Source organism: Leopardus geoffroyi, chromosome D3, assembly GCF_018350155.1.
Source record: "Leopardus geoffroyi isolate Oge1 chromosome D3, O.geoffroyi_Oge1_pat1.0, whole genome shotgun sequence".
NCBI lineage: Eukaryota > Metazoa > Chordata > Mammalia > Carnivora > Felidae > Leopardus > Leopardus geoffroyi.
Window position 1 is genome coordinate 26220497 of NC_059339.1, and position 24266 is coordinate 26244762.

General features: G+C 48.1%; 1 protein-coding gene across 3 annotated transcripts in view; it reads right to left on the bottom strand.

Moving 5' to 3' along the window:
• Positions 1-845: 845 nt before the first annotated feature.
• The window catches only part of SEZ6L (seizure related 6 homolog like), a 182276-nt gene continuing 158855 nt past the window's right edge, over positions 846-24266 (bottom strand). Inside the window, exons 12-17 of one of the 3 annotated variants that reach the window (XM_045459762.1) lie at positions 22779-22970; positions 15392-15586; positions 9810-9842; positions 7843-7951; positions 5994-6096; positions 846-4124 (exon numbers count right to left, since the gene is read on the bottom strand). In XM_045459762.1, the coding sequence (XP_045315718.1) occupies positions 4095-4124; positions 5994-6096; positions 7843-7951; positions 9810-9842; positions 15392-15586; positions 22779-22970 (662 nt within the window). In that variant the 3' untranslated portion in view covers positions 846-4094. Of the gene's footprint in view, positions 4125-5993; positions 6097-7842; positions 7958-9809; positions 9843-15391; positions 15587-22778; positions 22971-24266 lie in introns of all 3 variants that reach the window. The other 2 variants (XM_045459761.1, XM_045459763.1) reach the window with 2 other exon arrangements.

Here is a 24266-nt window from a genome sequence, read left to right on the forward strand (position 1 = left end):
TGAGAGAGAGAGAGACGGCGTGAGCAGGAAAGGGGCAGAGAGAGGAAGTGAATTCCCCTTTCTGGAATGGCAATGTCTATCTTATGCCTGTCCCACCATTGTATGGAAAGACATAATTTGTTGAGTTCCATAGCTTCACAGCTCGAGGGGAATTTGCCCCAGGGTGACCCATACCTGATTTCAATATTTAGATGAGACTTTGGGCTTTAAGATTTTACAGCGGATGCTGGAACGGGTTAAGACTTTGGGGGTGTTGGGATGGAATGGATATATTTTGCCTAAGAGAAGGATGTGAATTTTGGGGGGCCAGGGGTGAAACGATGGGCTGAATTGTGTCCCACCCCCAATAAATATGTTTAAGTCCTAATCCCCAATGTGACTGTATTTGGAGACAGGGCCTTTTAGGTGGTTATGAAGGGTAAATGAAGTCATAAGAGTGGAGCCCTAATCCCAGAGGAGTGTTGCTATATAAGAAGAGGACAGAGAGAGAAGGTTATCTGCAGGCAAGGAGGAGAGCTCTCACCAGGAACTGAATCGGCCAGCACCATGATCTCGGACTTCCAGCCCCCAGAACGTAAGCCGTAACCCCGTGTTGTCTAAGCCTCCTGTCTCTTTGTCATGGCAGCCCGTGTTGAGTATGTCTGACGACAGCTGCTGTCCTGTCTTGTTCCGAACATTCCCCCAATATTCTGGAAGCATTCCCAAGTCGGCAGCCTGTCCTGTCAATCAAAGTGGCAGCAGGTGTGACCCCAGCCCAATCCCCAGACACCAGAACCCTCCCCGACCCCCGACCCCCTTGAGGCCATCCTGGAGTGTTTTCGTAACAAAAACCCCATAGATTTGCCTCTTTTTCATTTGTTTTATTAGCATCAATATATACAAAGTGGAAAATGACTTGACTTCATTATTCTAGCTTAGAAAGTTTGTTTTGCTTTTTCTTCTGTTTGGGGATAAAATGAAAATGAAAACGTCCCAGGTGAAAGCCTACCATTGAGGGTGCTGGACAACATTCCGTAATCTCTGACCTCGAATGGCCCCCCCCCCTCCCCCATGACGACTCAAGGGCATAGGAAAGTCATACCCTTTGGATTTACTCCAAAGAAAGGTCATTTTTTGCCCGAGGCTCACATTCAGCCTAAATCTACCCATACATTTACCAAGTCACTTCTGCTTATACAACCATCCTGATGATGCGGCCACTTGCTTCCTGCTGGGCAGTTTGGCAGTTGCCAAAGCTGTCAGCCTGAGGCTCCGTAGGCTTTCCAAGGAGCTGGCTGCAAAAGATCTTATTTAAAGCATGTCTGTGGAACCAAGTAAGGACGGCCCTCACGCAGCAACCAGAGTACTTCCGTTGGCTAAATAATTCTACTCCTCCCCATCCCCCCCCCCCAAAAAAAAAGCAAAAAGATGAGCTCCAAGCCAAAGAGGATCGAGTGTGTGTGTTTGTAAAGCACAGGGCGGCAGCTGACAGATACAGCTTATATGAATTAGCATGTAATACCCACCATCACATGCATTCTTTGAACCTTGAAATCTCTGTAAACGATTTCCCCACTGTTTTGAAAACAAAGAGGGGCTTGTAGGAAAGGTCCCGTGGGTTGGTTCTCGAGTTGCTCAAGATTGTATCCCGTTCAAAAATATTGAATCCCGATGGGTTTTAACATCGACCTTATAAAAACAGACGTGTATGAGCCTAAATGAGACGCATGGTACATTTTTGGCACTATTTTTATGTTTTTACCTTTACAAACACACATTCAGATATTCTAAAAAGAAAAACAGACACCAACCTGCCTTTTCAGTCACACTGTACATTGCCAAGCTCACACGATCCACCTTTAGATGAAAATAAATGTTTAAAACATGGTTCTATGTGCTGTACCACTAAGACAGAACTAAGACATCGGTATCCTGAAAAAAAAACAACAAAAACCCAACACCTTTCTATCCCTCAACAGCCAAGAAGGATTTCATATTTTGTCAGTCTTGATGAAAGGCAAATGTTTAGTTTCCATGTAACCATAGTATGCTCTAAAATTAAATATCATTAATCGAGTTCTTCCTTCCAGAGGACCCAGAGTTAGGGTTAGAATAAGCATAACAGAAACAAAAGCATAAGATTGGAGTCTGCCCTTTAAAAAAAAAAAAAAAAAAGGTTGCCTTGTTTGCATTGTTGGGACATCTCCAAACATGACGGTTGCCTACTGATGATGATGATCGGGAATGACTCTCCTCTGGGTTTTTCTTTTGCATAAAGTGGGGTGGGTTTTGGGTGGCTGGAAGGCAGCCTTTAATGATCTCTTGCTGTGCATCAGGATGCATGCCTTAAGGAGCATATAAGCAGGATTCTTTTCTGGCAGAAGGAGAAAGTTTTGGGCCTCTGATTCCCCCAAGATGGAACCCCAGGTGTCTCGCCGGGAGAAGGCTATGTCAAAGTCAACTGCCCTAGCCTGGTCCAGAGCTGTCTAGACAAGCTAACCAAAATACGGACTCCAGCCATTCTTTCAATGGCATGGCAGCCGAGAGCTCTCTTCTTGTTTGAAAACCAGCTGACATAAAACAATTCTGGAGAGTGTGGGAGGGTGCCAACGTGGGCTCCGAAAGCACGGGGGCTGTCTTTCTCTGAGCCACCGGCCGTCACTAGGGAGGAGACGGTCCAGGGAGGCAAATCTACCTTGCCCGTACTATTCCTTCCACGTAACCTCACCCCTTGCCTTTTCTTTATTCCGTATTTGGAGAAGAAGCCTCCTGAGAACCACACGCTCACCAGTCCCACTGGGTTGGAGCAAAAGGATGCAGATAAAATCTGAGGATGTGCAGGTGATTAGTGAGGCGTTCGGGTTTCTCTTCCCGCCTGAAACTCCTCCTTCTGTCCTCCGTGGGGATCAAATTGTATGACCAGGATCCCGTTGTGGGTTTAAATCCCCTGCTCCCGTTTTCCTGCCCCTCCACGGTCAGCATTCACGCCACAGTCCAACATTTGGGCACAGCCTCGGAGAACAGAAAAGCAGTTTCTTCTCATAGGACCCTCCCTTCTGAAATCCTTGATTGCAGGTGTTTCTTCTGACACTTTTTAGAGAAACAGGGCACGCGAGTCTCCCTTATTTTGCAGGCTCCGGCGTTGCAGTATTCCAGGAAAACAGACAGAGCTCCTCCCTGGATTTCGGGACGTGGTCCCTCCCCCTGTAGCACAGACCCTTATAACCATGTGGGTGAAGCTCCCCGTGCCTCCAAAGCCCGCAGATCTACCGTCCCAGCTTGAGGGTGGCCTTTGCAGAACAAGGTGATGGACTCTGGCACTTGCAGCATAAATAACCTTCCCTTTCGCCACTGAAGGAGTCGTCACAGGAAAGAACATTGTATCCACTGGGTCCCCTCACTCAACGTTCCCCGTCACCCCCACACTTCACCAGCTTTTTCAGGTCTCTCATTTACTCTGAAACATTTTCTGATTCTGCCAGCCCCTGGCGAGGCCAGGGTGGCAAACGAAAATGGTCACGTAAACCCCTCTGCCGTCTTTAGGAGGACCGGGGGAGGGGGAGGGGCCGTGGTAAGACCTTGGAGAAGAGGAGAGTATCAGAAGAGCGACCCCAGGATTTGTTTGGGAGCAGACCTGTTCAAGCTCGAGTCCGACCCGAGTTAATCCACCAAGACGCAACCTTTCCAACCTAATCTTGGGCTTGGATTTGTCCTAAAAGCACCGTGGGCGTGGACCCCAAAGATGCGTGAGGCTGATGTGATGCCGCCATTGCCTGGCATTGCTGATGGAGAAACCCAGCGTCTGCTTGTGTCTTTTTTCCCCTCTGCCGCCACGTTGGTCATTTTGCTGGTCCTCTGTCTGCCCTCAGAGTCGAGGCTGTCTCATGAATCTGGCTGCAGTTCCAACACCTCCAACCACCCCTATTTCAATTTTAAATATAATAAATACAGCGAAGAAAAAAAAAACCAGGAAATCTTCCATAAAGACTCTAAAGAAAAGACGGACAAAACATTCTGGGGGTTTCAATCAAATGCTGCGTGGTCTCTGGATGAATCTCTCGAGGAGGTGTAGTTGAGTTCCTATCTGTGAGTTCCCTTCTCACGCATAGCTCTCCTTAAATGGACACCTCATACTCCCTGGTTTCCTGCAAGAGACAGAAGCAACAGATCGAGTAAACCCTTGTGTGGTAGAGCCGTGGGCAGAGCGTGCCTTGATAGCCTTTCGACCCAGCAAGGAGGTGAATAATGTGGGTAGCAAAGTTGAGCCACCCCGGCCAGCAACCTGCCGGTCCCGGATGTGACAGTGAGCACGGCTGAACCAGGACTATCACTCAGCCACAGCGAGCTGAAAGCACCATCCTGCAGACTGGTGAGCAAATTGGCATTTGTTGCTTTGAGTGACTGAGTTTTGGGATTATTTGTTACTCAGCATTATTATAGTGCTGGGTGACTGATACACTACACTAATAAGCATTAATAAGATCTAGTTTCTAAAATGCTAATTTTTAAAAATCAGCCTGGGGGCGCCTGGGTGGCGCAGTCGGTTAAGCGTCCGACTTCAGCCAGGTCACGATCTCGCGGTCCGTGAGTTCGAGCCCCGCGTCAGGCTATGGGCTGATGGCTCAGACCCTGGAGCCTGTTTCCGATTCTGTGTCTCCCTCTCTCTCTGCCCCTCCCCCGTTCATGCTTTGTCTCTCTCTGTCCCAAAAATAAATAAACGTTGAAAAAAAAAAAATCAGCCTGACCTTCTTTTAGGATTTGGAAACAAAGTACATGGAATGTGAAACAACATATGACCTCTTCTTACTGGTGCCATATCTAAAATGTCTAAAACATGTGGATAGCAACCAATTCAATGTCTCCAATATTCATAGAGCGTGTGTAATATATTCCAGGCCTCCAGGACAGAGGAACAGGGAGATATAGGAAGTCATAGACATGGCCCCAGAAGAGGTCATTGTCCCGTGCTTTAACGGAGGTCTATGGTTCCTGCTGGGTCGACACAGATAAGCAATCATGTCTGTGCTTCATGGTAGATGGGAGTGGGGTGGGAAGACACTAAGGTGGCTCCCATGCTCCCCACCTCTTGGAGGTCACATTCTTGCATGATGCCCTTTCCTTAAGTGTGGGCAGGACCTGTGATTGGCTTCCCATGAACAGAACACAGCAAAGGTGCTAGCATGTCTTGGCCAGGTCTCATAGCACCTCGACTAATTTTTTTCATGGTCCCTAAAAATGATGATTTGTTGTAATCAAGATATCCACTGGCGTATTTGATTGTTTGAGGTTCGACGGGAAGCGAGATAATATAATGGTTAACGGCATCACTTTGAATTTGTTTCCTGGCTCTAGGCTGTGCTTATCATTTTTCTCGTCTCTCTGACCTCTCAGTATCCTCATCAGTCACTCAGAGATAACTGCAGAACATATTACAAAGAGTTTCAGGGATTGTGTATTTAAGGTGCCTGGCTCCTGGTACCTATTATTATTATTATTATTGGTCTTACTGTTGATCTCTGTCTCCTTTGCAAGACCATAAGCTCATTAATGGCTGGACCGTGTCTATTTGGTTCACGACTGTGTCCCTAGTACCCTACACAAATGTCTGCCACCCAAACGGGTTGGAACGTTGCACATTGTCATTCAATACGGAGTGGAGTTCAGCCAGATGTGGGGTGCGGCCCATTGCCTCTGGTGGGTTCTGACCCATCTCAGCTATGTCTCCATGGGTCTTTCTTTGGTGCAGCCAAAAGCCTGTGATTTCTTTCTGTGACTGTTACTGCCCAGAGCAAGCCTTCCAGGCTTGTCATCAGCACGCAAAGAGAGCTGGGTTCTCCCAACGGTTATCCCCATAGTGGTCATGGTGGGGCTGGGGCAGGACCACCGGCCACGCCTTTCTGGCAGTAGCATCGTGAGCCAAAGGAAATGAAACCTTCCGTTTTGATGTCAGTGCATTCGGAGCAGACAAGGAGGGAGGCACTGGCGTGGGGGGTGGAGAAGACAGACCAACTTACCCCGGTCTCATAAATGGGGTTGTCAAACTCAGTTTCCACGGTGATCTGGCTGTAGGGGTGGGAGTACATCAGGGGCAGGCGGAGGCTGGAGTAATAGCGGCATCTGGAGAAGAGACAATGGAAGAGAGAGAAATTACTTGTCCTGGAGCAGATGACAATCCAAATTGTTCTCAACTTCAACCCAGTCACTGATAACTAAAGCCTTAGTACCTCCCCTTACTGGGGAGGGGTAAAGCTCAACTGGTTTTTACCCGTAAGGTGGTTCAAACGCCTGTTTAATGCAGAGAGAAAAAAGTAATAATGAGCATTTTTTGAGCACCTACTATGTACTGTGTTGCCTCAGAGCACCCTTCTCTGACTACCTATTTAAAAGGTGGTTCTTCGGGGCACCTGAGTGGCTCAGTCGGTTAAGTGTCCCACTCTAGGTTTCGGCTCAGGCCATGAGCTCGTGGTGTGTGAGATCGAGCCCCGCATTGGGACACGTGCTGACAGAGTGGAACCTGCTTGGGATTCTCTCTCTCCCTCTCTCTGCCCCTCCCTTGCACCTCTCCCCACTGTCAAGATAAATAAACTGAAAAAAAGGTGGTCCTTCCATTACCACACCTTATCTCTTTCCTTCATTGTGTTCCTCACGGTGTGTTATAATTTGTGTGTTTCTCCTCTCCCCCTACTACACTGTGGGCTCCACAAGGGCAGAAAAAATTTATATTGGGCAGAGGCCTGCCTCAGGGCTTTTGCACATACTGTTTATCTGCCTGGAATCCTCCTCTTCCAGATATTTGCACAGGCGACTCATTATTGCTTTCAAGTCCTTCCTTGAATGTCATTTCTCAGTGGGGACTCTTCTTTTAAAGTTCAACCACCTCCTCTAGCCCAGGTCCCTTTTGCTCCCTTCTCAGCTTTCTTTTCTCCCTGCATTTATCACCTCCTAATGTACACAGTCGGCTTTTGAACAACACAGGTTTGAACTGCGCAGGTCCACTTATATGTGGGTTTTTCTTTTTGGATAAATACAGTATGGTACCTTTAAGTATTTTCTCTTATGATTTCCTTAATAACACTTTCTTTTCTCTAGCTGACTCTATTGTAAGCATACAGTATATAATACATATAACATACAAAATATGTGTTACTTGACTGTTTATGTTATCTGTAAGGTTTCTGGTCAACGGCAGTTTAGCGTTCAGGGAGTCAAAAGTTATGTGCAAATTTTTGATCACTGGGTGTCGGCGCCCCTAACCCTCATTTGTTTCAAGAGTCACCTGTATTTACTTCTCTTTTACGCTTTGCTTGTCTGTCTCTCTCCCATTAGAACCTGGACCCCACATATCAAAGATCTCCTTCTGTTTTGTTCACAAGGATGTTTCTAGAATCCCTCCGCCCCCCAAAACTGCCCGGCACACAGTAGGTGCCCAATAATTGTGAATTTGAATGACTGAATGAATATCCTGGCGATGGCTGAGTATCTTCCTTCCTCACTGCAGGCATGCTCCACAACCCCAACACCCGGGACAACGTCTGGCGCGTGTTGGATTTGTCACGTGTGTCGAAAAAGCGAATGAATGAATGAGTGAATGACGGGGTAGATGTCAGTGTGCCTGGCATTGTGAAAGATGTGTCTCTCTCATTAAACCACAGCTCCCTGAGGTCAGGGATCATGCCTCCTGCCGTGGGGGGTGGGGCTGGGAGGTGCGCAATAGAAGCGTCTCCCCCGGAGCCGAGTTGAATCACGTCATCTACAAGCACACAAGTACCCCTGCTCCCAAGCTACGGGTGGTGACGCAGCCCCCCGGTGCTCTGGTCATTGAGTGGGCCGCAGCCCCCCACCCCCTGCCCCGAAGCCCCCTACCTGGTGATGTAAATGTAGGCTCCTCCCAGCAGTAAGGAGATGATGAGAACAGGGATGAAGATTGCCAGCGCCATGTTTCCCCCTTCCAGCGATGTCTCTGCTGCCGCTTCTGCCACTAAACACACAAGCCGGTGAAGCCCTCGTGTCTCACGCCCTCGGCCCATGTGGGTACCCGGCTCCCAGGGGAGCACCTGCCCTCCCAGGGCATCGCAGAGCCTTGGCCACTGGAGAACCATCCCCGGAGGGGAGAAGAGGCGGACGCTAGAGGGAACGGGGCTGGTTCTTTGCAATGGAGCCCACGGGGCTACGGAGAATTACACTCTTTCAAACCTCGGTCATACCATGCCCATTTTGGGGGGGGGCGGGTGGCTGGGTGCAGTTGAAATCTGGCTAAAATCCCGTTCAAGGAGAGACTTGGAGAACATCTCATGTGTGTTAACTGGGAAGGCCCATTTGCTCAGCATCCCATGGAAAACGGGGTGCTTGCTGCACCCAGACTGACAGGTGTCCCCCAGACCCTCCAGGAGAGGGCGCTGGGGAGCCGGGTCCATTCTCAGTACTGCACCTTGCGATGACACCCCAACGGGGGACACCCAGTTTTGACTCCCAGAGGCCGTGGCCGCACCCTCTCTGCCTTTCCGGGAGCCTCTCACCACCTCCCACTGGGTTGTGGAAACTGTTGTAGCTGATGTAGGGGCCCAGGGGCATTTTCCCAGGATAGCTTGATGGGAGACCCTACGTCTCTTCCAGATGGCTCGTGCTGCAGGTTCTGTCTGCCATTTCTCCACGGCCACGGCCAATAGAGCTCAGCTGTGCACACCAATCTATAATCCATTAACTGCCACTCTCCGGAGTCTGAAAAATCGATCCTAACACCCATGACAACTGCATGAGCCCAAAACATTACGATGGCACTCATAATGTCTGAGCCACCCAGGCCTTTGAGACATTCCCATGGTTCCTTGGTTGCTGAAAGGCAGCAAAGAGATGGCCTGAGAAGACACTGACACCACAAAGTGCCCTCTCTTTTCCCTGCGGAGTGACTAATACATGTTCCTCTTCTGCACTTACACCTGAGCCCCGGCCCTGCCTGTTTGGGTTACAATGTCATCTCTTGCAAGGGAGAGCAGCTAATGACACGTAATTCACACAGCCCCACGTTCTGAGTGAATTACTTATTGCCAGAAAGCTAAGAGGCTCCAAAAATAATAATAAAGACTGCTTAACTGATTACAACTTAAAACATGAATATATATATATATATATATATATATATATATATATATATATGGTTTTTTCTGACACCACATCCCTGGTGAGTGGCTTTGTACCAAAGTGAATGGAAATGATGCAGCATACAGAATGTTTTACGTATGGGAGGGGTTGCAAGGGAAGGAAACATAGAATAAAAGCCAAAACAAAATCCTGGCTACCTTTTACCGTCCGTTCCCCATGAATAAATCTCACTTGGGAATTCCTAACAGGAGGAGAATCTACAACCAGGAGGACACAGGGACACGTAATTTGGGGAAGACAAAGACCAAAGGGAACACAGACCACAGGGCATCTGCCAGGCAGACCTTTCCCTCCCAAAGCCAGGGGGGTTCTCAGCATGGGAGGTGGGGCATCACTGGGTTTAATTCCCCCAAACAGCACCACGTGGGTGAAAAGTTGTACAACAGGGTTGTGCCTTTCTCAGGACCCTCTGGTATTCTGACCCCATGTTCATAACTGGTAGTAAATCCCTTTCAGGTCATAGTTAGGACCCTAGGTGGCAAATCTGATGGCCTGGTTCTTTCGCAATATGTTTGATTTTGAAATTATTTTCAGCAGTGTGAAGATGGGATTTCTGGTTGTTTTTTTTTTTTTTTTTTTAAGCAATTGGAGAAGAATATGCAAGGACCTGCCCTTGTTTTCTGCTATTAGCTTGATTTATTGGATTTTTTTTTTTTCATTATGGAACTCACCTTCTAATGCGTGTTCAAAGCTGTCTTGATTAACTGAAAGGGAAATTGGAAGCATTGGTTAATGTCAAGTGAATTCACTCTGCATGGAGTGACAGCAAAACATTAGGGGCAAAAGCCCACACCATGCTTTGCTGAAGTTAGTACTAGGCTTTTCTTTATCTTGGGCTGCTGGAATTAGTGGAAATGCCTGGACACATTCCCTTCCTAGGGTCCTGAGAGATCGTGAGATAGATACGAAAGAGACAAGGATGACAGTGGTAATAGTGAACAATTACTGAACACTCACTGCATGTCAGACATTGTGCTAAGAGCTTTATACATGTATTTGCTCATTTAACCCTTACAACAATCTCGTTAGGCAGATGCCATCACCATCCCCATTTTGCAGATGAACAAACCGAGGCTCAGAGAAGTAAAGCAACTTTTCTGACCTCACACAGCTTCTGTGCGGATGGAGGCAGGCTTTACGCTCAAGACCGCTCGACCTTCCCCACCCTCTGCTTTTAATCTCATAGTTCTGCTCTTTTATTGTTCCTTATGTAAGACAAAGATTGACCAAAGGTGAGGCTCGAGACAGAGCCCCAAATCCAGAATCCAGCCAGAGGCGAAACTGTTTTCCTGCTTTGAAATACATGTTTATACGAACCTTTCTGGTTTCCCTTCTATTCCATATTTATTTGGCTATTATTTATATTCTCTGTAAAGCGATTTTCATGCACTGTCACAGACTAGAACTCTCTGGAATTCATTCATTTCCCTGTATTCCTTATACAAGTTCTCTGGAAGTTCAAGGCGATAAGGACTGGCATTCCCAGGTTTTGGCCACAAAGACATCATGGTAGCCGAGCACAGAAGTATACCCACACGGATGTGTTTCAAAGATGCAAAACCCCAGGGTGAAGGGCTTAGATAAAAAGATTGCATTATAAAGGAGTGACAGGGGATGGTCACCAGAGGCCCAGCTGTACTCATGTCTTAATACTCAGACTTCCTAATCTGTGCCTTGGTCAAAGTCACTCTTTGACTTTAGTCATTACCATGTGATGCCAACTGAATCAGCCAGCTCACTAACTAACTGACTGTACGTGTCTCAGGAATTCGGGCAACAGGAAAATGGAGGGATGGGGACAGATGCTTCCTGCCCAAGATACGAGCTGGCCGTTGGGTGCGTGTGTGGGAGCGCAGGGACTCCTACTGAACCTCGGAGCCAGAAGGAAGCCTTGAACTTGTGTCCCTTGGAGTGTGGTCAGTGGCTCTTGGGGCACATGCTAAAATGCAGCCTCCCGGGCCCTGCCTTTTCCTTTTATTTCACACAAAGAGGAACCAAGGTCGGAGAAGGAGGGTGGCTGGCTCAAGGGCATGCAGCTGGTCCACAGCAGAGTCAGGCAGAAGCCCCGCCCCTGAGTCCCAGTCGGGTGGCTTTACATTGGCGCTCAGTCACCTCGCTAACTCCAGATCACAAAATGCCCATGCGGCCCACATTTTTTTGGAAGGGGAAGTGACTTCTCATTGCCTTACAGAGTCATGGGGTCTCAGGGGTAGAAATGGAGGGGAGAGAAAGCTGTAAGGATCCCCCAAGATCCTTTCCTGCCAGAAACTCTGCTGTGCCTGAGAAAGAAAGTGGGGGGGGGGCAGGGGGCCACTCACCTGCTGGGGCTTCAAGGGCTCACCTATCTTAGAACATAGAGGGTTTAGGGATTGAGCAACTTTTATTTTTTCTTATGTTTTTGATCACGTGTGTATTTTCGGATGGCAGTTTCATTTTCCCTTAAGATTGGCAACATAAAAAAAAAAAATGCTAGCATCCAATGCTGGCAAGGACGTGTGGAAAGGGACATAATCACCCATTATTAGAGGGGGAGCATGAGTCACTATGGTTATGGAAAAGGATCTGGCAAAATCCACAAAACTCAGCATCCACGGATCTTTGCCCACACCACTGATCCCAATTTGAGGAATGTATCCTATTTGACGAGAAAAGTCAGCACCCGAAGATTCATGGGCAAGGGTGTTTCTGGGCAACACGAGACCAAACAAACAAGAAACCGGAAAAGAACCGGGAGATCCGTCCACAGAGGAAGGACTGGACGCATCATGATACATCCCAGCCTGGAATGATGGGCGGCAACGAAAAAGATAGGGCAGCAGCCACATTTTTCCTTTTCTTCCAACTAGACGGAGATGTGTGATAAGTGGGGAAAAGCAAAACACAAGGTAAGTATCGTTCGAAGTGTTTTTACTTGGAAACCAACATCCCTTGCCCCACCCCCTTCCTCGTGCAGTGTATCTATTTGTGTGAGTCCAGGGACCTGGGAGACGGGACACTCAGGGGTGATTAGTACTGGCTTCCGGGGAGGAAAGGAAGGGCTGGAGAACAGAAGAGAAGAGCTGCTAACGCTTCCCTTGCGGCTCTGATTTCTCCTACCTCTTGCACGAGATACTTTTGTAGCTAATCCAAAAAGAATATAAACAGTCCTGGGGCAGATCAAAAACGGCCTTTCTATGGTATCCTTAAACTTAGATTTCTTATAAAAAAAAACTATTAATTTTCATCCACGCAGAACACTTACTAGCAACACCAGATTAATTTCTATTAACGTCCATGTAGCACTTAGAAAGTTTACAGGAAATCTTTACCGGGGGAAAACATCCCCGTGTTTTAACTCTACAAAGCAGATTTCCTGTGCTATCGAAAATAAATTCACACACAGGGCTGGATTTAGTCAAGACTAGGGCAGGAATTTGGGAGGAGGAAGGCAGTTTAAGGAATTTAAGAGGAAGATAGTCATCTTTTTTTTTTTTTAAGTTTATTTATTTTGAGACAGAGACAGAGACAGAGACAGCGCAAGTAGGAGAGGGGTAGAGAGAATCCCAAGCAGGCTCTGCACTGTCAGCACAGAGCCCAGCGCAGGGCTTGAACTCACGAAGCTGTGAGATCGTGACCTGAGCTGAAACAAAGAGACTAGACGCTTAACTGACTGAGCCACCCAAGCACCCCAGGAAGATAGTTGTCATAAATCCCGGTTGCTGATTCCTTATTTTTCTTTGCATTTCAACACTATCTCTTGCCCTCTTATTAAGAACTGCTTGTATAAAGACTTTGCTCTTGCGGGATAAGCCCCTGCTCGACTCCAGGTGAGAACATCCTGCTCTAGGCCCGTGTTTCCCACATTTGCCAGATGCTAAGACTCACCGCGGATGCTAGTTACCCTGGCTCCCTGGGTCCTGCTCTAGACCCAGTGGAATTAGCATCTCCCCTGCAGGGACCCAGAAATCTGTTTATACTTGCACTCTGTGTTTGGAAATCACTGCCTTAAATGGTTCTCAAATTCGAAGTGTATTTGAGCAACCCAGAGCTTGTTACAATGCTTATTTTAGGGTCCTACCCCTCTGATTCTAATTTTGTAGATCTGGGGTAGATTCCAGAATTTATTTCTTGTTTTTTAATGTTTATTTATTGAGAGAGAGAGAGAGAAATGCAGAGAGAGAGAGAGGGAGACACAGAGTACAAAGCAGGCTCCAGGCTCCGAGCTGTCAGCACAGAGGCCGACACAGGGCTTGAACTCACAGACTGAGATCACGACCTGAGCCCAAGTCGGACGCTTAACCGACTGAGCCACCCAGGCGCTCCAGAATGTGTTCCTAATAAACAGTCTGGGTGATTCTAATGCTGAAGTCACTGGCTGGTTGGAGGCTATCAGCCTAACAGCCGTGAAGCCCACCCTGACCCAGCCCGCTGGAGAAGAGGCAGGATATTGACAATCAGATGTGGGTTCAAGTCCCAGATTTGTCTCGTAACAGCTGTGTGGCTTTGAGACAGTCACTTAACTTCTCTGAGCCTCTCTTTTTTGTAAAATGGGTACAATCCTTCATTTATCTTAGAGAGTGGTCCTAAGGCTTTAAATGAGGTAATTCAGGGAAAAAAAACCATTTAAAAAATTTGAGGTAAATTTCACATAACATAAAATTAACCATTGTAAAGTGTGCAATTTTGTGGCATTTAGCACACTCTCAATGTTGGGTAGCCACTGCCTCTATCTCTTTTCAGAACATTCTCATCACCCCTAAAAGGAAACTTTGTACCAACGAAGCAGTTACTCCTTTCTCTCCACCCAGCCCCGGACAGCCACCAGTCTGCTTCCTGTCTCTATCAATTTACCAATTTTGGATATTTCATATAAACGTAATCATAGGATATGTGATCTTTTGTTCTGGCTTCTTTCACTTAGCATAATATTTTCAATGTCCATCCGGGCTATGGATACAGCAGCACTTTGCTCCTTTTCATGGCTGAATAATATTCCACCATATGGATATGCCACATTTTGCTTATCCACTCATCAGTTGATGGACATTTGGGTTGTTTCCATCGTTTGTGAATGATGCCTCTGTGAATATTCGTTTACAAGTGCTGGTTTGAATACCTGTTGGCAATTATTTTGTGCATATACCTAGGAGCAGAAATGCTGGTTGGAAAACATTTTTAAGACTCAGTGCTGAAGTTCATGAATAAGGCATTTGGGGATCCACTGAGGCAATGGGTTCCCAAATAGAAATGTAAAACTCCATGCTTCCCTTCCTGCTGGGGAGAGAATTCAGAGTATTCTGCCTGATTCTCAAGGGAGTTTTGACTCCATAAAAGGTTAAGATCAACTGGCCTAAAGCATTGAACGGCTTTAAGATATTGTTATTAATCGCACATCTTAAAGACCCAGATAAATGGATCCAAGTCTCACTGGGTATTCCAAGACTTAATTTCAATGATGAGGGTTTCACGGATTCTAAAATACATTTCGCTCTTGACCATCTCTGATATGGGGCGTGTCTTACAACCGATGGCATGTTATTCACTCCACGGCCAGCAGGTGGCGCCCACGATGCCCGTGCACCGTCCCCACCCCCGCCCCCACCGTGCACCCACCACAGCCTTTGGAGATTGGGTGCGAGCAGCTTGGGAGACCACCCCAGAGGCAACAGGGCAGCAGTTGTAACCCTTGGCAACCAAATGGTTGGGAAAACGGGGTGCAGGAGGTGGGAAATGTTTAAGCCACGTGACCAAAGAGGAGTCAAAATCAGAATGGCTTTCCTTTATGATGAAAATCTAAGTTTTAAAGAGCGCCTTCAGGATAAAAAAAAAAAAAAGTTAGACAGGGAGGGAGCCAAAGCGTAAGAGACTCTTAAAAACTGAGAACAAACTGAGGGTTGATGGGGGGTGGGAGGGAGGGGAGGGTGGGTGGTGGGTATTGAGGAGGGCGCCTTTTGGGATGAGCACTGGGGGTTGTATGGAAACCAATTTGACAATAAATTTCGTATTTAAAAAAAGTCACAAAAATAAATAAATAAATAGCACCTTCAGTAAGTAAAAATAAAATGCTAAGCCAGGAGAAGGCAGAGTGCGCCATAGTTTAATTGGCAGAAATTTTTTTCCCCCTTTCTCAGTGGTGCGGAAAATAATGGCGGTATCTTAGATTTAATGAAATACAGTGACTCGGCTTTTCTTCAGGCCAAGCTGAGAATCCTAAGAAGCCCGACCTGACATCTGCGGGGCCCTCCGTCCCAGGGTCGAGAGTAGGTTTCTTTACCTTTACACACGGGCAGTGGCCCGTTCCAGTGGGATGGCTGTCCCAGGAGGCATCGAATGGTCACTTCGCCCATGAGCTCAAAGCCTTCGTAGCACATGAAGGTGAGGGACTCTCCCGGCAGGTAGAGCCTCTTGTACAGGATTTGGTACCCGTTTTCAGGCAAGCCAGGGTTATCACATGCCAGCGACTCCTCCGCTGAAATGCAAGCCCAAAGCAGCTCTGATGAGATGATGCAAACCTGTGGGGACGCCCACTCGCAGCTTGTCTGAGCTGGCTTTGGCCGGCCTCTCCGTTACCATCTCCCTGCATTCCCCTCACATCCAACTGGTTCCCATTCCTCAGATCCATCGCCCCACCTCCCACCTCCGGGCACATGTGGCACACGGGCACGGGCAGATGGCCTGGGCTGCGGAATCTGGGTTAAAATCTGGGTTCTACTATGCACGAGCTGTGTGACCGCCAGCAAGGGCCACACCCTCTCTGAGCCTCAGTTTTCCTCATCAGTCAAATGGAGAGAATGGTAGTATTTATCTCACAGGGATGTGGAAGATTAAATAAGACAATGAGTATGAAGTGTTTACAGCATGTTCTTGGCAGGTCACGGGTGCTCGGTAAATGATGGACGGATGGCAGTGTTGTTACATTATGAAATACTCTTCTCGTGCCTTACACCTTACCTGCCCACCCCGCCTGGGTAAGTCTTGCCTTTCAATACTCAGTCCCCATTTCTCCTCCTCCAAGAAGCCTTCCCTGGTGCCCTCTACCCCAAATAGAGTCACTGATCTTTCAGTTCTTCCTCCACCCAGCAGTGAACACGCTGAGTGTATTTAATTATTTAGTATCTGTTTCCCTCCCTGGGGAGGAGCTCGTCAAGGCACGCTTGAAGCTCAGGGTCTGCTCTACAGTAGGACTATCCCATGTGAGCCTAAAGTGTACAGTAGGAGCATCATAAATGACGCCTGGCAGCTTATGACTTCTTGGGGAGAGTTGAGCCCATTCCTAGTTTAACCGATCCCAGGCTCTGGACTCCATTTTTCCTGCCCGTGACATAAATGGACTTGGATAACACCCCGCCCTTAGCTGAAACGTGGCCGGGCAATGACATTCCCACTCTGAGGATATACCCACACTTTGAAATAAGATCATCTAAGGCAGGTTTTCTCAACGTAGATGCTACTGACGTTTGGGGCTGGGTAATTCTTTGTGGTGGAGCCATCCTGATCTTGGCCTTTTCGGCTGTTGAGCAACGTCCCTGACCTCTACTCATTAGCTACGGGGAGCACCCTTGTTGTAACAACCAAAATTGTCTCCAGGAACTGCCACTGGCAAATGTCTCCGGGGGAGGAGCAAACTCATCTCTGGTTGAGAATCACTGAGCTAAGCTTTTAAACAATTCTGGTTGCAATCCGTGTGAACTTGCCCTGTTCTTTCTCAGGGATACAGCTGAGTTGGACTGACGGCATTAAACATAATCGCAAACCCTCATTTCTATTTTTCTCTGCATTTCTCCCCTCTCCTTAACCGTAGAATTGTTTTTAGTATTTATTTATTTTTGAGAGAGAGCCAGAGCGCACGTGGGGGAGGGGCGGGCAGACAGACAGAGGGAGACACAGAATCCGAAGCGGGTGCCAGGCTCTGAGCTGTTAGCACAGAGCCCGATGTGGGGCTCGAACTCGTGAACCACGAGATCATGACCTGAGCTGAAGTCGGACGCTCAACCCGAGCCACCCAGGCACCCCCCACCCACAGTTGTTTTTTTTTTTTTTTTTTTAAGTTTATTTATTTATTTTGAGAGAGAGAGGGAGGGGAGGAGCAGAGAGAGAGGGAGAGAGAGAATCCCAAGCAGGCTCCACACTGTCAGTGCATAGCCTGACACGGGGCTCGAACTCACAAACCGTGGGGTCGTGACCTGAGCCGAAACCAAGAGTTAGATTCTTGAACAACTGGGCCACCGAGGCGCCCCTCAGATTCCCTAAGTTATTGCTGTGGAATGGTTTGTAATATACCAAGCAAGGAAGCACTGAAACCGTGTGGTAATTAGCAACCAATGTTACTTGGGCGCCTGCCGTTCGGCAGACTCATTGCCATGAGCTTCTGTATTATGCTTGGCATGATCATCCTTTCTGATGAGGACGCCAGTTTGTTCAGAGTCACACAGCTGGCAAGTGGCAGGGCTGGGACGCAAACACAGACCCGCGGGGTTTTGAGTCCTGTGCATTTAGTGGTTCTGCTGCAGTGGAGGGCTCTTCTTGTGGGCTATCATGAATTCCTTGGAGCTACTGCCTTCTCAGAGACAGGAATTTCTAAATGAACATGGGCCACCCAGCTGGAGCCGGCATATGGGAGCCAAGGTGAGGCCGCTGGGGATGGCGCAGCAGTGGAAACTTTTACTACAGCCACAGTGTGGCCACGGGGGCCTCTGCCCCGGGCAGGCAATCTCCCCGCCTTCCATCCGCAGTGTTCCGAGGGCAGGGCTGTGAAGAGCCAGGGCCTCCCGGGGAATCCCTAAATGCCTCCCTGGGGTGCCACCCATACAACCCTGGCCGAATGTGTCGGACCCACTACTTTGGGTGGTGTGGTTCATGTCTTCCGGACAGGAGCCTCAGAAGCCATGCACCATGTCACCGGCAAAGGAGGGAAGTCGCAACAAAAGCCTCCAGGTGCAATAAAGACCACATGAGTACCGCCAACAACAACGACGACCGTAATAGTAACAAGTGCTGTCATTGGTTGAGCGGGCTGGGCCTGAGGGATGCAAAATCCCACGGGATACGATCCTGCTAAGTCACGTATTCGATTCTACGAACACATAAAGAGATCATTTCAATACGCTGCCACCAGTGCTGTGATCGGCGAAACTGTAGGAGCCATGGGAGATCACAGGAAGAGAAACAAGACCTAGCTTGGCAGTCAAGGAGGCCTTCCTGGAGGTGGTGATGCTGGGGATTTATTATTTCCTCCACAGACCTATCCTTCCTCCTTCCCTTTACAACAGACCTCAGGCTCCACAAGAATATGGATCATGTCTGTTTATATGTCCCCACACGGTGCACTGAAGCACCCCCGGGGGTGCCACCGTCTGAGATTGTTTAAAAAATTTTTAAAAACAGACCCATGGGAGCTGTTCCAACATTAGATAGAGCTACATTCTTTTTGACAATGCCCCGTCTTTGCAAAGCTGGGTTTTCTGCGGTGACTACGCAGAAAAGCAAAAACTATGATAAAATCAGTATGGAATGGAACGAAAGGGGCACAGTGCAGCCTGTCGCCAAAATATGAGAAATTTGGTGGAGCCCAAGAGGCACCCACATCCCTGTAGCTGTGACTCTAGTTATTTAAGAATGCAATTAAGATCAAATCTTTTCATATGCGCGTTACTTTTTCAAATGACTACGGAGTTGTGAGTATATAGGCTACTGACAAAGCTGTTTGGACCAGACGACTTAACGAATGGAACCGTGAGGTATTCTGGCCCAGGGTATTTACCCAAAAAAATTCCCGAGATGGCAAAGGGTACTGTGAATTGCGAGGGTTTGGACGTGCCTGTGCCCGCATTTGAATAACCAAATGGACTGCTTCCAACCGCCCCGCCTGGGACGGAGTATCATACCTTTTTTTTTTTTTGCAGCTGAGGGCTTTGAGGCCCAGAGAGGGCAAGCTACTCGCCCAAGGTCACCCAGCAGAGCTGGGGGTACGGGCCTGGCTGTGAATTCCACATACTTCTACTTTTGCTTGACCTGTCTGTCCTTAAAGGCACGAAAAGACATGGTTTTGAGTCCCCGCTGGACCCAGCTATGGCCTTGAGCAAGCCACCCTGAACAGGAACCGGAGACAGCCAGGGCTCTGTATGCTTTGTGAGCTTGTTGGTGGAGGACCTTTGTTAAAAGCAGAGCGCTACAACTTTGCTCGGAAGCTGGGACTCTGCAGGACGATCAGGGTGGGGAACGATGCTTTTGGGCTTAGGCTTGGGTTGGAATCCTGGGTTCCCCCCTCCCCTGCTGTGTGACTTCGGGAGAGCTGCTCATTCTCTCTGGGCCTCCTTTGCCTGCTTTTGAGTGAACCCACCTACCACCCATACGTGTGTTCCAACTGTCTGAATGCTGGAGAAGGGCTTGCAGGGCAAAGGAGCCCATCCAGTGGGGCTGGTCCCCCCTGTTCCGTAGAGGAAACACTCCCAAACTGTGCATGCCTAACACACGCATCCTTACAAACACCCTCAGAACCTAACACAACCTCCCTCTCTCACCCTGGGCCCCCAATGCCAGAACCTGACCATCCTCTGCCTCGAATCTCCTGCCGGGCTCGCTTGCCTGTAATGGGTTCCTCTTTGGGCTTCCGGGAGCCTCGCATGTCTCCTGACACCCAGCTTGGCTTGTGACTCATTAGCACGGGTGTCAGGGAAGCCGTCACAACGGAGATTCTGGGGTGAGTCCCGAAGGGAGGGAGGTGTGCGCCTCTCAGAAACCCAGCAGCCGGTGTAGCTCAGAGGGTCTTTGGAGGCTGTGCCTCATTAGTGAAGTGCCTTTTCTTCCTTCCTTGCTTCCTTCCTACCTTCCTTCCTTCCTTCCTTCCCTTTCATTCTTTCTTTCTTTCTTTTTCTTTCTTTCTTTCTTTCTTTCTTTCTTTCTTTCTTTCTTCCTTCCTTTTCTTTTTCTTTCTTCCTTCCTTTCTCCTTTCCTTTCTTTTTCTTTCTTTCTTTCTCTTTCTACCTTCCTTTCCTTTCTCTTTCTTTCTTCCTTCCTTCCTTCCTTTTCTTTCTTCCTTCCTTCCTTCCTTCTTTCCTTCCTTACTTCCTTTTCTTTTTCTTTCTTTCTTTTTTTCTTCCTTCCTTCCTCCCTTCCTTTCCTTTCTTTTTTTCTTTCTTTCTCTTTCTTTCTTTCTTTCTTCCTTCCTTCCCTTTGTTTTTCTTTCTTTCTCTTTCTTCCTTCCTTTTCTTTTTCTTTCTTTCTTTTTTCTTCCTTCCTTCCTCCCTTCCTTTCCTTTCTCTTTCTTTTTTTCTTCCTTCCTTCCTCCCTTCCTTTCCTTTCTCCTTCTTTCTTTCTTTTCTTCCTTCCTTTTCTTTCTTCCTTCCTTTTCTTTCTTTCTTTCCTTCCTTCCTTCCTTCCTTCCTTCCTCTTTCTTTCTTTCTTTCTTTCTTTCAATGCTATCTTCACCTTTCAGTACTTTTAAATAAGCTATTTTTAGCTTCTCATCTCTGGGTCTCTGCAGCTTGACTGGTTCAAAGCGTTCTGATCACCCTTACAGTCACCAGGAGGAAATGGGAAATGCATTTGGTTTCCTGGGCTGCTGTAGCAAAGTGCACTTGACCAGGGGTTGGGGGCTGGTGGGGGGGGGCTTTGAACAACAGAAATGTATTGTCTCACAGCTCTGGAGGGTAAAAGTCTGAGGTCAAGGTGGCCACGGGGTCACGCTCCCTCTGAAACCTGGGGGGAAGGATCCTCCCGTATCCCCACCTGGCTTCCAATGGTAGCTTGGGCAATTCTTGGTGTTCCTCGACTGGTAAGCCTGGAATCACGCTCTCCCTGGGTCTCCATGTTCAATTTCCCTCTTCTGAGGACACCAGGCACTGGACTGGTGCCCATCCCAGTCCTGTGGGACCTCATCTTCGCTTGACTACCTCTGCAAAGACCCTAGTTCCAAAAAAGGTCCAAGTTACGGCATCGGGGGGCTAGCCAACACTTCCTTCCAGGAGACACAATTCTCCCCATAACGTGGTGTCCACCTGGCCCAAAGGTCTGGGGACTGGAAGGGGATGTGCTTGCGGGTGAGGGCGTAGGGCCATGGGCTATAACTCCTCTGGGACATCCCTGCACGGGTTTGTACCCTGCCACCTGCAGCTAGGGTAAAGTTGGTGGTAGGCACCCTGGACTGCAAGGCCGGAATCCCAGCTCGGCTCATGGAACAGAGTTGTGACCTTGATCAGATGTCCCTGTGGGTCTCAGTTTCCCTTCTAGGCACACATACATGCATCCACGCATTTACATATATATACACAGTATGTGCATTTACACACCTCTGTGTTCACACGCGTATATAATCTGTTTAGCAATGTGTTTCGTACATTCAGTCAACAAAAACTATTGTTACCTATTTTCCCATGTGAGGCCTGGTTTCTTTAGTATATTTGCACACACACACACACACACACACACACACATATATGCACGTTCACAAATGCATATCATGTGGTTAGCACAATGTCTTACACAATCGATACATAATGACCATTATTGTCTGTAAAAGGGAGCCAACGTGTCTTGTGTCTGAATTACCCATCAGCTGTATACAGCATTTTACCTCCGAGATGCCCTTAGCTCTGAAATTCTAGGACTTGGACTAAAGAGGCAGATGGGGACCCAAGGTATGTGGTCCAAGATTCTTTGTTCCGTGGGAACACCGAACAATAAAGTCTCCCTTTTCTGTGCAGAAGCCTTTAATGTTGATGTAGCCATACTGGCAGCTTGGAGCCTGCCTGGGAGTCTCTCTCTCCCTCTCTCACTCTTTGCCCCTCCCCTGCTCGCACACGTGCACGGGTGCTCACTCTCACTCTCCCTCTCTAAAAAATAAATAAATAAACATTAAAAAAAATATTAGCGTGGCTGACGGATTCTCCGGTCCACATATTTATTGTGTGAGGCTTTCCTCCTTCTGTGTAGCCTCTTGATTTCTCTAAGCGATGGTTCTGACCCCTGGCTGCACATCAAAACCCCAGGGGAGCTTTGAAAAACCCCAGTGCTCGCACTACGCCCCAGGCCGGGAGCATCAGACTCTCCAGTGAGTTTTAAAACTTCTCGGGTGATTCCTCGTGCGGTCAGCCTGAGACCCCTGGACCACCGCCCTCCACCTCCCCAGCTTGGCAAGAAAAGAATTCCTCCCTTGTCAGAGTGACTTCGGAAGCCTTTTTGCTTTTTGTTTTTTTATGATTAAGAAAGCCCAAAAGTCTTTTCCTAACCCAACCTTTGTGTTAGGGGTTTCACACAGATAAGGCCAAAGAGAGTTTAAATCCGCCTGTTTTGTGTCCTGTGGACGACCTGATTTTCAGCAGAGGCAGGCAGGTCTGGGTTGGACCCTGGCCTCCACTATTAACTGGCTGTGTTTCACGGGGCAATGCCTTGACTTCTCTGAACCTTAGTATTCCTCTTTTGAAATGGAGACAACAGTCCAATGCTCATGAGGCTACCTGAGGCGAAGGGAGGTGAATCGATAAATTTTACTGGAAACGACATGATATCCGATGCCTTCAATCTGCCAGCTACGGCGTGGGATAGTAATAATAATAAAAAACCCTCCTGACGGCTGGAATGCGTCCTCCTAGCAGCCCAGCCCTCTACCACGAATACGAGGAAGCGGACCCACTCAGGCATCAAGTCAACACAACAGGACTCACAAACGCAGTGGGGCAGGCGCGAGGTCCAGATGGGCGTGCCGGTCTCGCGGCTGTAGCAGGTCAGAAGAGAGCTCCCTTCCAGCACAAAGCCCGGGTTGCAGGTGTATTGGATGGTGGTGCCCACCAGGAGTACGGGATCCGAGATTAAGCGGGTTGAGTGGTCCACTTCCCCGGGGTCGGTGCAGTACATGACTAGGGTGAAATCAGACCGGGAGGGCGTTAGGGCTCTGGATGATCACAGGTTTGCTGAGAGCTGCGGGATGACGTGGAAAGTTTCCTAACTCGGTTCTTTTCCTGTTTGGAAGATCATGCACCTGAGCCCATCAAAGGTGGCTGGAGAACAGGCCAGGATGAAAAAGATTTGCATTTAATTCCACTTACAGGAAGCAGCCCAAAGAAATATTTGCATCAGGGCCCAAAGACCTACGTACGAGGTTGTACATCATTGCACCATGATTTGTAATGGTACCAAAAAAAAAAAAAAAAAGAGAGAGAGAGAGAGAGAAACAGTGCAGATCCTTTGACAGGGGAAGAGTTAAATACGGAACAGCCATTCTATAGAATCCTGAGCAACAACCGAAGAAAACAGAGTGAGGAGCCCTTCACTGCTTTCTTTGTGGTGCTTGAATCTAGCAAAACAAGCACCCATTACTTTTCAATTAAAAAATCAATAGGCATAAAAGGAAGACAGTAAACCAATTAAAAAAGAATGAAGGAGGACAACGTGTGACATGAAAAAGCGGCTGGATTTCTGAGCTGCAAAACGGCAGGCACCAGGCACTTTGCATACGGTGATCCCTGTTGTGGCAGAATATCGGTCTCTCCAGCCGTTTCTGTAGGGATATCTCTCTATGTTTGCACGGGACACATGCACATACGTGTATCTGTGTAACACACACTGTGTCTGGAACAACACAGAACAAACTGTTAAGAGCGGCATCATTTCTCGAGAGTGAGATCATGAGGGATTTTCACTTTGTACCCCGAAATGTTGCTACTGGTCAAGTACCGTAAGGAAGCACTGGCTGCTCGCGTGATGTTAAGATTCGGTTACGTACCTCTTTTAATGTCAAGAGTGTAGTTTAAGCGATGAACGAATGAAAGGCAGGCACCAAACCACACTCAGGACTTCTCAGGGGAGACCTCACTGTTCTGAGGACGTTCTGCTGTTCTCATTTCACAAAAGAGATGCCACCGAGGCGGGTTGGTGGATCTCGGTCTTAGATGTGGAGCCCTGACAGGCAACCAGCGTGGGAACATAAACGCTGATACCAGAAGGGGCCCAGTGCAGATTCACTGGCTTTAATTTGTGCCTTTTTCTGGTAAAAATTGAGACAGTTGAGAGTTTCCCACAGATAGCTAGCTTAGTCTCCTCCAAGCCTTTACAACTCATTAACGTGGGGCGCCTGTGTGGCTCAGTCGGTTGAGCATCCGACTCCGGCTCAGGTCATGATCTCGTGGTCCGTGGGTTCGAGCCCCGCGTCGGGC